The sequence below is a fragment of the Cololabis saira genome, chromosome 22, assembly GCF_033807715.1.
Source record: "Cololabis saira isolate AMF1-May2022 chromosome 22, fColSai1.1, whole genome shotgun sequence".
Lineage (NCBI taxonomy): Eukaryota > Metazoa > Chordata > Actinopteri > Beloniformes > Belonidae > Cololabis > Cololabis saira.
Window position 1 is genome coordinate 2,541,154 of NC_084608.1, and position 16,382 is coordinate 2,557,535.

General features: G+C 48.0%; 1 protein-coding gene across 1 annotated transcript in view; it reads right to left on the reverse strand.

Moving 5' to 3' along the window:
* LOC133423729 (uncharacterized protein K02A2.6-like) overlaps positions 1–15,394 on the reverse strand; it is a 36,565-nt gene extending 21,171 nt beyond the window's left edge. Inside the window, exon 1 of the mRNA XM_061714043.1 lies at positions 12,862–15,394. Coding sequence (XP_061570027.1) covers positions 12,862–15,394 — 2,533 coding nt within the window. The remainder of the gene's footprint in view (positions 1–12,861) is intronic.
* Between the last annotated feature and the right edge of the window lie 988 nt (positions 15,395–16,382).

Below are 16,382 nucleotides of genomic sequence, written 5' to 3' on the forward strand. Positions count from 1 at the left end.
CAACTTCTCTATACATCTGTGCAGCACCACGCCGTCACTCTCATCCACGCGCCTCTCGTGCACATTGCACTCACACAAACTGAGCCCAGCTTGTTAAAGGGACCATGACGCTCTTATGACAAGGTGCTGCAGATGTTGGAGTACAATTTGTAAAAATTCTAGTCTCCGTCTTGCTGGATCTTCCATCCGACGTCTGCTCAGCATGGAGTTTTGAGGTGGCGTGTGTGAACGAGTGTCAACAAAGGCATAACAAAGGCATAGCTCACACAAGCTGTATGCTGCACGCACAAAGTTTCTTAACAACCTCGCCGTACTGCGACCTGTGCCATCCTTCATCGTGCCCTGAAGTCATACAAAACCTACCCATAACTTATTTGACGTTAGCCAGCATATTCAGCGTATTCAGCACCCAAGGTGTGACAGGACTTTAAGGAGGTAAGAACACCAGATGAAGAGCAACAAATGACGTGTTCCACTGTGTCTTTATTTACTGGACACTGTACCCAAGGATGAACCAGAAATGTGGGGGTCCACAATTTTCTTCCTGGTTTCTTGGCTGATTTCCTTTGATTTTCCCATGACGTCACACAAGGAGACAGTTTGTTTCAGGTGTGCCTTTAACCCTTTATGACCGACCATAGAACAAGTCCGCCTAAGCATATTCTTACATTTTTGCATGCTATACTGCCATTTTATGCTGTATTCTTATTTGCTATGCATCTAAACAACCAATATAAGCCAATCTTTAATGATCTGTATGTTAGAAGTCCATACTAACTAAATGAATTGCTAAAAATTGCAAATAACTACCAAAGAAATGTAAATTGTTTTTTAATTTTACATATATTTTTCTAAATACAGAAATCCTACAGCTGGATCCCTCAAAACTGTCAATGGAAAAAAGTAACACAGAAGCCTTTCAAACCACAGGAAGTTTAACTGGAATGAATTGATAGTTTAGTTTTTGAGATATATCATTTCATATATTGCGTTTAGATATTGCGTCTTCATCCAGCGCTGAACTCTGCTTCGCTCACGGTAAACCGTGATGTGTGGACTTGTATAGTGAGTGTGTACTGTGTGTACGGTGTGTGTGGGTCGTCGCTGAGTAATCTTTCATGAAAATCTCTGATAAAAAGCACGAACAAGTGCAAAAATTTAAACCGACTAGTTTCCCGGGGGAATGACGTCACCTCCCTTCTCGCGGGAAGTGGCGTGAAAGACGTGATGTAGCTACGTGTCAACGTACGTCAACTTTGGACGTGCTGTGAACACGTACCGGATCTATAAATAACCCGCAATGTCAATAATGAATATTTCCGTGTGCACAATTTTACTGGATTATTATGTGATTTTTCCACACGATTTAATGGATTAAAACTCTGGGACACTAATTAGGATATGTAAGTAAAAACCTTTCCTGTTTAACATGCAAAAAAGAATGATTGCTCTGTTTTATTTGGTTGTAATTGCACATACATTTTGAAAATCAATATGCAAACAGGAGTGCCGGAGCTCTAGCCGGTCATAAAGGGTTAAATACATCCACAGTTGTACCTCCAGTTAAGTCAGTTGTTGTCAGTTAACCTATCACAAGCTTTCAAAGCCATGACATCATTTGGGCTTTCCAAAACATGTTTTAAGGTATAGAAATGTGAGAAGGAAACTTCTGACTTTTTAAGTAATTCACAAAATACATTTTCTAAGAAATTCTCTGTCTCATTACTTTGGTATATAGCAAATAGAGTATTTGGTTGCTTTCACATCCTGGGTCGTTTGCTCGGGTCAAAATCTCTTGCTTGTAAACGTGCAACAAAAATGTGAATACACAAAGAAAGTCCTGCATTCTGCGATATACTGGTGTACTGCTGATCCTGGCTGATAGGGCCAACCTATAGTGATTCCTTATGAAGCTTTAATCATCATATTTGCTAAAAACCCCTTTTAAAAGGAGAGGCAGCTATGGCCGGAGGAATGTTTCATTGCATTCAAGTAATGAAAGGCACAATAAGAAAACAGTCCAGTATTCTGAATGCATAATGCGTGCATTAAGACCACGCTTAATTCAGTGCCTCAAAGCACATGGTTCTGGGCTTTGTTTCTCTTTTGGGTCATACGCGTTCTCATGAGAGGAAAACACCAGACTTCAACATTTGTTTCAAATCGAGTCCACGTCATTTTAATGTCATTTTAACCACATGGACAAGTGATTACTGTGGGAAACATTTGTTAAACACTTCTAAACAGAGCTCCATTCAAAAGATTTGGTACTTGACTGCGTTCACAGGCCTCAATTAGCAATGTTAAATGTTGTTACTGCATAATTAGAGAAATAAATAATAAGTATGACTTATTTAGAGGGGTTACCTGGAGAACTCTTCTTCTGTCTGAAAAGAACATGGTAGCTGAGTTTAGGGGTGTCAGGGTTTGACATTTCCCCCAGTTTGGGTTTTCAGTTCTGCTCTTCCTGTTTCCATCTGCCCTGATTGTTCGCACCTGTGTCTCGTTATCCCCTGTGTAGATCTGGTCTTGTCTTTCCCTGCTCCCTGTCGGTCCTTACTGTTTCCTTCCTCCATGTTTCCTTCCGCAGCCAGCGCCAAGGACCTGGGTCCCCCCACAGCCAGCGCCACGGACCCGGGTTCCCCCACAGCCAGCGCCGAGGACCCGGGTTCCCCCACAGCCAGCGCCAAGGACCCGGGTTCCCCCACAGCCAGCGCCGAGGACCCAGGTTCCCCCACAGCCAGCGCCACGGACCCGGGTTCCCCCACAGCCAGCGCCACGGACCCGGGTTCCCCCACAGCCAGCGCCACGGACCCGGGTTCCCCCACAGCCAGCGCCAAGGACCCGGGTTTCCCCGCAGCCAGCGCCGAGGACCCGGGTTCCCCCGCAGCCGAGGACCCGGGTTCCCCCACAGTCAGCGCCGAGGACCCGGGTTCCCCCACACTTTAATGAGTAGATCGAACTCCAGTAGCTCCAGAAGTTGCTTTTGCTGCACCCTAACAGCAGTCATGTCCTCGGTTAAGGAGTTGAGAGAAGTTTTTATTTCTGTCATGAGCCCTGTCACTCCACCCGTTGACCCTCTATCCAATTAGCTCCACCTGCCCCCACTCTGCTCTGATTTACCTGCACAGCTGTATTGCATTCTCCACTTAACCTCTCCCAGTATTTAAAGCCCTGTCTTTCAGCTCTCCCTTGTCAGATCGTCTGCAAACCTGCACCGGAACCCTGCCTGTCTGCTTGCCTCTCTGACTCCCATCTGTGACCCGGACTTGGATTCCACCCCAACTCTGATCTCCTGCCCCGGTAATGTTGACCTGCCTTCTGCCCCCGACTACGATTTCTGCTTTGCCCTCGACTGCACTACTGCTCCGTTTTCACCTGTTCTGTTGTGTGTGTGTTTCCCCCAGGACTGCCCGGATCCTCCAGCTCCCGTGATCGCTGCCGGGGGAACACACACACACAGACCCCCTGAACCCCCTGAACCCCCTGAACACCCTGGACCCCCTGAACACCGTGGACCCCCTGAACACCGTGGACACCCTGGACCCCCTGAACACCGTGGACCCCCTGAACACCGTGGACCCCCTGAACCCCCGGGACCCCCTGGACCCCCTGAAGCCCTCATTCACTCCCAACTTCCCTTTCCCCTGAAGGATTAATACACCTTCTTGTGTGACGCAATTGTGGTCCTCTGGTAGTCTGTCTGAATCGTGACAATTTCATCAAACTCCTCCGGTGTCTGGCTTTTTTTCGGTGGCATTCTGGTGTTCACACCGAGTCATCCAGCAGCCGGCTACTCAGCCAGCAGCAGGTGCTTCCAATCAGTGACTCAACAAGCTTGGGATAATTGTCAGGCAGCAATTCATGAACTTCTTTAACAGTAAAATCATGAGAATTAGAGAAGAAATCAACCAGTCGGTTGTGGGCATTTCTTCAGCTTTAGTGACTTCCTAGGCTCTGACTTGACTCTAGACTGTTTTGATCCTATAGACCTCCCTAAGCTGACCTCACTCGTCAATAGAGCTAAATCAACCATGTGTATGTTAAACCCCATCCCGACCTGACTATTCAAAAACGTTCTTTCTGGCACGACTACTACTGGACCAGATCAACTGATCCCTAAGCTTAGGATATGTACCACAGGTTTTCAAAGTTGCAGCAATTAAACCTTTACTTAGAAAACCTTCTCTTGACCCAGACATTTTAGATCATTATAGACCAATTTCCAACCTTGCATTTGGATCTAAAATTCTGGAAAAAGTAGTCGCAAGTCAGTTTTGTGACCATTTGTATAGAAATGATCTGTTGGAGGTTTTTCAGTCAGGGTTGAGAATGCATCATAGAGACAGCACTGGTTCGAGTCACTAATTACCTTCTTATGGCCTCAGATAAGGGATTAGTGTCCATACTGGTTCTACTGGACCTCAGTGCTGCTTTTGACACTGTAGATCAGGGGTGTCCAAAGTCGGTCCTCGAGGGCCGCTCTCCTGCATGTTTTAGTTGTTTCCCTGCATCATCACACCTGATTCTAATTAACGGTCGTCACCACCTTGTCATCAAAGTCTGGATAGTTCTGTGGATGACCAAGCTCCTGGTATCACGGTTTGATAAAAAAAAGGGACACATCTAAAACATGCAGGACACTGGCCCTCGGGGACTGACTTTGGACACCCCTGCTGTAGATCATGGTATTCTACTGCACAGGTTAGAGCATGTTGTTGGGATTAAAGGGACAGCTCTACGTTGGTTTAAATCATATCTATCTGACAGGTTCCAGTTTGTTCATGTACATGAGGTTTCTTCAGAACAGTCAAGGGTCTGTTATGGTGTTCCGCAGGGTTCAGTGCTAGGGCCAATCTTGTTCAGTTTATACATGCAGCCATTGGGAAGTATAATCCAGAATCACGGCATACACTTTCATTGCTATGTTGATGATCCATCCATCCATCCATTTTCCGCCGCTTATCCAGAACCGGGTCGCGGGGGAAGCAGTCTCAGCAGAGATGCCCAGACTTCCTTCACCCCAGACACTTCCTCCAGCTCTTCCTCCAGCTCTTCCTCCAGCTCTACCTCCAGCTCTTCCTCCAGCTCTTCCTTCAGCTCTTCCGAGGGGAGTCCGAGGCGTTCCCAGGCCAGCCGAGAGACATAGTCTCTCCAGCGTGTCCTGGGTCTTCCCCGGGGTCTCCTCCCGGTGGGACATGCCTGGAACACCTCCCTAGGGAGGCGTCCAGGAGGATCCGATACAGATGCCCAAGCCACCTCAGTTGACTCCTCTCAATGTGAAGGAGCAGCGGCTCGACTCCGAGCTCCTCCCGGTGACCGAACTCCTCACCCTATCTCTAAGGGAGCGTCCAGCCACCCTGTGGAGGAAACTCATCTCTAAGGGAGCGTCCAGCCACCCTGCGGAGGAAACTCATCTCGGCCGCTTGTATCCGCGACCAGTTCATGACCATAGGTGAGGGTAGGTGCGTAGATTGACCGGTAAATCGAGAGATTCACCTTTCGACTCAGCTCCTTCTTCACCACGACGGTCTGGTACACTGGCCGCATAACTGCGGACGCTGCACCGATCCGTCTGTCAATCTCACGCTCCATCATTCCCTCACTCGTGAACAAGACCCCGAGATACTTGAACTCCTCCACCTGAGGCAGGACTTCTCCACCCACCCGGAGAAGGCATGCCACCCTTTCCCGGTGGAGAGCCATGGCCTCGGTTTTGGAGGTGCTGATTCTCATCCCTGCCGCGTCGCACTCGGCCTCAAACCGCCCCAGAACATGCTGAAGGTCCCAGTCCGATGAAGCCAACAGGTTGGAGGTTCCCGAACCGGATCCCCTCCGGCCCCTGGCTGCGCCTAGAAATCCTGTCCATAAAAATTATGAACAGGACAAAGGGACAAAGGGCAGCCCTGCCGGAGTCCAACATGCACTGGGAACAAGTCTGACTTACTGCCGGCAATGCGAACCAGACTCCTGCTCCGATCATACAGAGACCGGACAGCCCTTAATAGAGGGCCCCGGACTCCATACTCACTGATCTCCCACAGAATGTCACGAGGGACACAGTCAAATGCCTTCTCCAGATCCACAAAGCACATGTAGACTGGTTGGGCAAATTCCCATGAACCCTCGAGCACCCTGCGGAGGGTATAGAGCTAGTCCAATGTTCCATGACCGGGACGAAAACCGCATTGTTCCTCCTGAATCCGAGGTTCAACTATCGGCCGTATTCTCCTCTCCAGTACCCTGGCGTAGACTTTCCCGGGGAGGCTGAGAAGTGTGATCCCCCTATAGTTGGAACACCATCTCCCTTTTTGAAAAGAGGGACCACCACCCCGGTTTGCCACTCCAGCGGTACTGTCCCCTTCCTCCATGCAATGTCGCAGAGGCGTGTCAACCAAGACAGCCCCACGAAATCCAGAGACTTGAGGTACTCAGTGCGAATCTCATCCACCCCCGGTGCCCTGCCACTGAGGAGCTTACGAACCACCTCAGTGACCTGGGCTTGGGTGATGGATGAGCACGTCCCCGAGTCCCCACCCTCTGCTTCCTCAATGGAAGGCATGTCAGTCGGGTTGAGGAGATCCTCGAACTATTCCTTCCACTGCCGACAGCTCCCCACCCGCATTGTAAATGGTGCCCGCAGAGTACTGCTTCCCCCTTCTGAGGCGCCGAACGGTTCGCCAGAATTTCCTCGAGGCCGACCAAAAGTCTTCTTCCATGGCCTCACCGAACTCCTCCCAGACCTGAGTTTTTGCCTCCAGGACTGCCCGAGCTGCGGCTCGCTTGGCCTGCAGGTACCTATCTACTGCGTCAGGAGTCCCAGAGGGTATACATAGCAGGGTAGGCCTCCTTTCCTTCCGGCTACCACCACCGGGTTCTAGGATTGCTGCCACGACAGGCACCGGAGACCTTGCGTCCACAACTTCGAGCCGCCGCGTCGACAATGGAGGCAGAAAACATGGTCGACTCAGACTCGATGTCCCCTGCCTCCCCCGGGATCTGAGAGAAGCTCTCTCTGAGGTGGGAGTTGAAGATGTCCCTGACAGAGGGCTGAGCCAGACGTTCCCAACAGACCCTCACAATCCGTTTGGGTCTGCCCGGTCTGTCCGACCTCCTCCTCCACCAGCGCATCCAACTCACCACCAGGTGGTGATCAGTTGACAGCTCAGCCCCTGTCTTCACCTGAGTGTCCAAGACATGCGGCCGAAGGTCAGATGAAACGACAACAAAGTCGATCATTGACCTCCGGCCTAGGGTGTCCTGGTGCCACGTGCACTGATGGACACCCTTATGCCGGAACATGGTGTTCGTTATGGACAAACCGTGGCTAGCACAGAAGTCCAACAACAAAGCACTGTTCGGGTTCAGATCGGGGAGGCCGTTCCTCCCAATCACGCCTGGTATCCAGGTATGACTGTCATTGCCCACGTGAGCGTTGAAGTCCCCCAGTAGAACAATGGAGTCCCCAGTTGGAGCACCATCAAGTACCCCTCCCAGGGAGTCCTAGAAGGCCGGGTACTCCGCACTGCTGTTCGGCCCGTAGGCATAAACAACAGTGAGAGACCTTTTCCCAACCCAAAGGCGCAGGGAAGCGATGCTCTCATTCACCGGGGTAAACTCCAACACCTGGCGACTGAGCTGAGGGGCTATGAACAAGACCACACCAGCCCACCGCCTCTCACCCTGGGCAACTCCAGAGTAGTGGAGGGTCCAGCCCCTTTCAGGGAGCTGGGTTCCAGAGCCCAAGCTATGTGTGGAGGTGAGCCCGACTATCTCTAGTCGGTATCTCTCAACCTCACGCACACCCCCCAGCGAGTTGACATTCCATGTCCCTACATTCCATGTCCCTACTGAGAGGGTTTTGGTCCACGGATTGGGTCGTCGAGGCCCCGCCACGACTGCTACCCAGTTCACATTGCACTGGCTTCTCACGGTCCTTCCTGCGGGTGGTGGGCCTATGGGAAGGCGGGCCCACATCGCCATTTCGGGCTGAGCCCGTCCGGGTCCCACTGGCAAAGACGCCTACGAGCCCCAACCCCAGGCCTGGCTCCAGGGAGGGGCCCCGGTGACGCTGATCCGGGCGACGTAATGGTCCTTGGTCTGTAACGGTCATTGCTGATGATACGCAGCTCTATTTGTGTATGAAGCCAGATGAAACAGAACCGTTAGCTAAACTTCAGGCATGTCTTAAGGACATCAAGGACTGGATGTCTGGATATTTTTTGCTTCTAAATTTCAATAAAACAGATGTTAGCATTTTTGGTCCAAGCCATTTTAGGAAGGGATTAGATGGTGTTGCGATGGCTTCCAGTACAACTGTGAGAAGCATTGCTATATTAATGAGGTTTGTAAAGTAGCATTTTTCCCTCTCCATAATATCACAAAGATAAAGGAACATCCTCTCACAGAGTGATGCAGAAAAACTAGTTCATGCGTTCATATTTTCTAGACTAGATTACTGTAATGTGTTATTAGCAGGATGTCCAAGTAATTTGCTGAATAGACTCCAGCTGATCCAAAATGCAGCAGCGCAAGTGCTGACAGGAATTATCAAGAGAGACAACGTCTCTTCAGTGTTAGCTTCACTCCATTGGCTACCTGTAAAATTCAATCTAATCTAATTCTAAATTTTATTACTTGTGTATAAAGCCCAAAACGGCTTAGCCCCGCGATATTTGCGAGACCTGATAGTGCCTTATGTTCCTGGCAGAGTTCTCCGTTCTCAGAGTGCAGGTTTACTCGTAGTTCCTAGAGTATCCAAATGTAGATTTGGAGGGCGGGCGTTCTGCTATCAGGCACCATTACTATGGAACCAACTTCCAATCTGGGTTAAGGAGGCTGACACCACCTCCACCTTTAAAACTAAACTTAAAACCTTTCTGTTTAGTAAAGCCTATAGTTAGTGTTAGTAAACCTCTAGTTAGCATTCAGTAAACCTTTAGTTAGTGTTTAGTAAACCTCTAGTTATTGTAAAGTGTGTTAGAGTCAGTAGTCATAGCTGCAGCTATAGAACAAGACTATAGTAGTTAGTCTCAAACATAGCTTTGTGGTAGATGCTGCTATAGGCCTATGCTGCAGGGGGGCACCGACATGATCCACTGAGTGGTGCCCATCACCCCTCCTTCTCTCCTCTCCTTCTCTTCCTTTCTCGTTTATTAATTATTATATTATTATATAATATTATTAAGTACTGTAGTTTGTTGTGCTGGTCTGTCCTCTCTTTTTCTCTTCTGTGCATGTTTGCAGGCCAGAGCTTCAAGAGCTGCATGCTGACCTGCAGTCCCACCATCTGATCATCCTACTGCTTTCTTCAACCTGTCATTATCGATGTCTGGTAAGAGCCTGGCCTGCCCCCATCCCCCCTCTGACCACCTCAGTGTCTGCTGTCTACATCTGCTTACATAGTCATCCCTGTATTGCACCAGTTAGCCATTGTGTATGTGTATTTCCTCTCTCTGTTATTCATTCTCTCTATCTTTTTTCTCTTTTCCTGCTCTGTCCAGCTGGTCTTCAGCAGGAGGGTCCCCCCTTATCATCCAGGTCCTGCTCAAGGTTTCTTCCCTCTTAAAGGGGAGTTTTTCCTTGCCACTGTTTGGCTTAAGATTTTCCTCCCACTAGGGGAGTTTTTCACCTGCAATTGTTTATGTTATGTTTATGTAATAAACATAACTGTGATGTTAACATTAAGTGTGATGTTCTGGGTCTCTGGAAAGATCCTAGAGACAACTCTTTTGTAATAGACGCTATATAAATAAAATTGAATTGAATTAAATTGATCAGTCTTGAGCTGGACTTGTTCCCACACTCTGTTTCTGCACTCTACCCTCATCTTTTTTTTATGAAATAATTCAATTCAATTCAATTCAATTTTATTTATATAGCGTCTAATACAACAGATGTTATCTCTAGACGCTTTCCAGAGATCCAGAACATGAACATAAACATAAACATAAACATAAACATAAACCCCCGAGCAATTATTATATAAACAATGGCAGGTAAAAACTCCCATAGTGGGAGAAAAGCCTTAAGCCAAACAGTGGCAAGGAAAAACTCCCCTTTAGGAGGGAAGAAACCTTGAGCAGGACCAGGCTCATAAGGAGGGACCCTCCTGCCGAAGGCCAGACCGGGGGAGTCAGGGACGCCAGCAGCACACAGCAGGCAGGTGGAAGCAACAGCGGGATGACCAGAGGTGGGGGGGGGGGGGGCGTCAGCAGCACACACCAGTCATGTGGAAGCAGCAGCGGGATGACCGGGGGGGGGGGGGGGGGGTGCAGGCAGGCGGAAGCAGCAACAGCAGACATCCACGTAGGCAGGTGGAAGCAGCAACGGGATGACCGGGGATGGAGGGGGCCGGGAACACAGGCCAGAACGCAGCTCCCGAGGCTCCAGCCTGCAAACATGCACAAAAGACAAAAAAGGGGGGCCGGCACAAGAAACTACAGGAACGATGGACAAAAATGATAGCTATGAGATATTTATAATAAATTAAAATGATAATGGAGAAGAGAGGCAGGAAAAAGGAGAGGAGAAGAAGGGTGAGAGGCACCGCCCAGCGGATCATGTCGGTGCCCCCCTGCAGCATAAGCCAATAAGAGTCAACCATGTCATATGTTGTTGTCCATCTCATTGTACTTAGGATCTGATTGCTTTTCTTAGCTCCTGCTATGTAAAACAACTGAAAAAAGGCTGTTTTTTATTTCTTGATATTTTAGTATTATTTCAACTATTTTTTATTTCAAGAATAAATAAATGTACTGTGGATGCTTAGAAAATGTTCTTGTATCTGGTAACCTACAGAAGCTTTTTATAGGCTGCTAGGAAATCCTGATGATGGAGACCTCCAGTGAAGAATTACCCATCATGCAGCAGTCAGTGTCAATTTTATAATAATTTACCTTTCCTCCCCTCCCACCCATCCAAATTGTCTCTCAGCTCTTCCTGTCTGTGTGGGATCGCCGCCGGGCACAAAGTCTCATGGGAAATCTGCTGTTCGTCGGTGGCCCGTCAAACTGATGATATCTGGTGTCTCTTTTCTCAGAACGCTGTGTTCCTCTGCTGGAATGTGTTTGATGACATCTCTTTGATGATGCTGGTTGACTGCATTCACAGCGTGAACTTCCACTTTGATCGGATCCCCGTCCGATAGCCTGGGTGCCAGTCCCTGTCCTGGTCCTGGTCCCGGTCCTGGTCAAGAGAGCTGATCCTAAACAGTACCATCAAGGATCAAAATCTGGCTGCTTGGAATCTTCAGTTGTAGAGACTGATAATTATCTTTGATTTCTATTTCAGTATCAGAAGTTTAAAGAAATAAACATGGTAGATTTTAAACATTCAACACATCGTCGTTTTTGCTATTATTGTTTATTTCTTTATGTACCATCAGACAGTCTATTGGATTAAATAAATGAAATAAAAAAAAAGACTTTGCCAGTAAGATTGGTGCTTTAGCAGGCAACGTAAATGGTCCCTAGTCTAGGAATTATAAAATGTTTACTTGCAAACTTAATTGATTTAATCTTAATGCCATAGGATGCAGCCCTTCACAATAAAAGAGGCATACTTGAATTAAAAACAGTTCTAGAAATCCTCCAAAAAAAGGAAACAAGCCTTGAAGGTGTCGTCTCACAACGGTTGGTAACCGGAATCATTTGACAGTCACACTCATCGATGTTCGTTTCCAACTGTCAGTCTCCAGTGACAGATATAACCTCTAAAGCAGCATTTTGGCGAGTTCAGCCTTCGAGAACAAGAAAAGTTTTGATGAGGATAACTGTTGTGACCACAACATGATCATATCAGTTCAGTTTATTTGTGAAGCAGCTGCTAACGACAGACGCAGGGCGGTTTTAAAGGCAAGTCAGTTCACTTCAAGTTCACATAGATTCAGCTCAATTCTATTCTATTTAACATAATCATTCGGGGGTGGACTGGGACAAAAATTCAGCCCTGGCATTTTCTGTCCAGACCAGCCCACTACATTATCAGCGGACACCGCAAAGTCCACAAATCTCGCGGCGTCTTCTGTCATGCATACTACAAAGGAAAGTCATATTTCTTGATAGCAGTGAACAAATAAAGCACATAGCTATGAACTCAAGGACTAAAATTGTAATAGCAATCAATCAATCAATCTTTATTCATTATTATGTCAAATCACAACAGAAGTTATGTGATGACTAGGGGTGGGACGAGACTAACGGGAAGAACCCTTAGTTAAAACCAGACTCGGGATGGGCGCTACCTCTACTGCTTGGTGTAGAATGATCGAGGGAAGGCTTCTCTCATTTAACTTGGCTTTATTAACAGCTCTCAGCATACAGCTCACAACGACCAACATACGACAAGCGTGGAGTTTTCTGAATGAGCCGTAAAGCATCGTACCTGTCACGTAAAACATCACTGTCGTAAAACTGTCGTAACGATCACTTTATATATAAATCAGTATATGATATCTCCCCCCTTTTTATGTTATTTCTAATAACACAAGATGCATATAGTAACTTTCAATAACCCCAGGCAAACAATAATACCAGCCAGAAAATGTCAAATAAGCCTTCCTTATAAAACATAAAATGTATAACAGTAACAATGTTACTTCTCTAGTAAACACAATTACCCTGTAAATATTTCTCCTTTAACAGTAATATTTCCGTAAACAAACTCAAAGTGCAATCAGCTGTAAACCTGCCTTTCCAAAACTCAAAATGCAATTATCTGGACCCATAACCCTTCTAATATTCTCAATTAGAATAATAACAAACAATTAGAATACAGTCATCTTACATATGTATATGTTTTCGCCTTACACCCCTTTTTTTTTTTTTTTTTTTTAAATAAAGGCTCTATGAAAGATAAGACAGTCTCTTTTCTCCGCTATAGGCTCAGCCTGTCGACAGGTTTGCACAGCCGTCCGGCCCTGGTGCGAAACTGCCCCGGCGACCGTGTAGGTGAAGAAACAGTCCCTGGCGTGACGACGCTCGCAGATTGGGAAGCCTCTCCTGCTCACAGCAGATGCAGGAGGGGTCTCCTGTGCAGATTGTGAAAACAGATCCGCCCGTAGATGGCGGCGGTTCCGCCGTAACTCCGCCCCTTGCGGTGTCTGGATGATGTAGGATCTTGGAGTAACACTTTCCTTAGAAACGACTGCTGGTGTCACCCAGGCCTTTTCCTGGTCCAACTTGACTATGACTGCGTCTCCTGGCTGAAGTGGTGGAAGAGGTCTGGCTCCGTGGCGGCGGTTGTAATAGAAAGTTTGTTTTGCCTTCTCACCAGCATCTTTCTGTTCTACAGTCCTTCTGTTAGGCCACTTGGGCCGAAGATTCTTCTCCAGTGTAGGGAGTGTTGTTTTAATCTTTCTCCCCATTAAGAGTTCTGCTGGACTAACTCCTGTGGTGGTGCAGGGAGTTGATCTATAGCACATGAGTGCTAGTAGTGGATCTTCCTGGCGGAGGATTCTCTTTGCAGTCTGCACTGCTCTTTCCGCATGACCGTTCCCCTGAGGATGGTGAGGACTTGATGTGATGTGTCTGAAGTCCAGCTGGTTTGCCAGCTCCTGAAATTCTGCGCTGGAGAATTGAGGACCGTTGTCACTCACCACCTCATCCGGGATCCCAAACCTTGCAAAGGTTGCTTTGAGTCTCTGAATAACCTGAGTGCTGATAGTGGATGGTAGGTGCAGCACCTCCAGAAAACGTGAGTAGTAATCAGAGATGATAAGATGGTTATTTTTGTTGTACTCACAGAGGTCGAGAGCTATCCTTTTCCATGGACGGTCGGGCAGAGGCGTAGAGATGAGAGGCTCCTTTTGCTGGGCCCGCTTCTGTTCCTGGCAGCTGTGACATGACAACACTATGTTTTTCAGTTCAGTAGAAAGTCCTGGCCACCAACCTGACGACTTTGCCCTGTCTCTACATTTTGTTAGCCCCTGATGTCCGTCATATATTCTTTTCAAAATGTCGGCTCCCATTGATTGTGGAATGATGATCCTGCTCCCACGTATGAACACACCATCAGCCTCTGATAATTCATTTTTCACCTTCATGTACTCTCTGACCGTCTGTGGGACATTTCCACTATATTCTGGCCATCCTCTTCTCACATGTTCGATGACAGACTGCAGTTCATAGTCAGTTGCAATGGCTCTTTTGATGCTCTCCATCCTGCTTGGAGATGCAGGGATGCCCTGTATCACTGTCGCTACGTAGCACTCCACCTCGCTATGTGCATCAGTCACTTCTTTTGTGTAGGTCTGTGGGCTTCGGGATAAAGCATCAGCTATGAGTAGGGTTTTCCCCGGCACATATTTAGCCACCGGTTTATACCTCATGATCCGCATTAAAAGGCGTTGACACCTTAAAGGGACGTTGTCGAGACTCCGGTTGTTGATGAGTGGCACTAACGGCTTGTGATCCGTCTCAAGTTTGAACTCATCCAGGCCACATAAATATTTCTCAAACTTTTCACAAGCCCACACGCCAGCCAGACACTCCTTCTCTATCTGGGCATAGCGTGTTTCCGCCTCAGATAAACGCCTGTAGCAGTAAGCTATCGGCTTCCATTCTTCTCCATGGAGTTGGAGCAGCACAGCTCCCAGTCCATAACTGCTGGCATCGGCAGACACGGCTGTGGGCCTTGTGAGATCATAAAAGGCGAGAACTGGTGCCTTTGTCAGCATCCTTTTAATATCCTCAAAGGCTGATTGTTGTGAGTGGCCCCAAGTCCAGATGTTCTTCAACTTAAGGAGCTCGTACAATGGTTGGCCTACTGTTGCGAGGGCTGGGACAAACTTTCCCAGGTAGTTCACCATGCCGAGGAATCTTTTTAACTCTTGCACATTTTCAGGCGGCGGCAGCTGGCGAATGGCCTCAGCTTTGTCAGGGTCGGGCCTGACTCCTGATTGGTCGATGAGATGACCCAGGAAACGTAGTTGGCTCTGTCTGAGGCAGCATTTATCCTTGTTGAGTTTCAAGCCTGTTGACTCAACGCGCTGCAGTACCATCTCGAGCCGTGCATCATGTTGCTCCATTGAAGTCCCATACACAAGAATGTCGTCCATGAAGACTTCTACACCTTCCAGTCCCTCCAGAGTCTCCAGCATCTTCCGCTGGAAGATCTCTGGTGCACTTGTTATGCCGAAAGGTAGTCTCTTAAAGCAGTACCTCCCGAACGGTGTAATAAACGTTGTCAGCTTGCAGCTATCTGGATGCAGTGGGATTTGCCAGAACCCACTGGCAGCAACCAGGGAGGAAAACACTGTTGCACCACTCAGCTTTGCTGTTATTTCATCAGGGGTCGGCAGGATGTAGCGTTCCCTTTTGACTGACTTATTCAGTTTGGTCAGATCAACACAGATTCTGGCCTTGGCTGTGTTCTTTTTCAAGACTGGGACCATGGGCGCACACTACTCAGTAGGTTGTGTCACTTGCTCGATGACCCCGTTGCTCTCCATCCTTTTAAGTTCCTCTTTAATTTTCTGGAGCATGGGGAAAGGTTCACGGCGTGCAGTATGTACAGCATATGGGACAGCATCATCCCTTAGCTTGATTTTCACTGGTTCAGTTTTTAGTGTGCCATGCTCACCATAACTTGCAGATGACAGGTGCTGGACTTTAATTCATCTACTCGCCTCACCAGATTCATCTTTACCGACAGGGTCCGGCTGAGTAGATTGTTGACTCTGTGTCCACGGACTACATAAGCTGTGAATGGGTAATCTTTCCCCTTGTGGCTGGCTGTCGCATCAAAATGGCCCAGACACAACAGCTCTCCTCCTGGGCTGTCCAGAGGGATGTCTGGTGGTGCTAGAGTCTTCTCCGGAGTGAGTGTGTGAAATGTGTCTTCGCTCATGACAGTGACATCAGCTCCTCTGTCAATTTAAAATTTTATTGGGGTGGAATCCACCTTTTACTGCACAGTCCACTGTTCACTTGTCTCTTTAACTTCACACACTGAGCCTAAAAAATATGAGGTCTGCTCTGCCCTCTCAGTCTCTGTCACCTCATTCACTGCTTTGCCGCTGCGACATGCTCTAGCCCAGTGTCCCACTTTATGGCAGTTATGGCATGTACTTTTTTCTGCATAGCACATTTCATCTTTATTATGCTGCATTTTCCCACATCTTCCACACTTCCTGTCATTTCCTCCCCATCTTCTGTCTTTTGGCTTGCCTTGTTGTCGCTGATGTGGTTTCCAGTTGGTGTTTTTCCGTTTAAACTGTACCTCCTGTACAGATCCGGCCGTGTCCCCCTGCAGGAGCACTTGCGCTGCGACCTCCTCCGACTGCCTGACAGTCCGTCTGCGCCAGCGTCAGGTCCGTCATCAGCTGCAGCTTGCGGGAGAGCTCTCTGTCCAAAATCCCGACGACAATACGGTCGCGGATA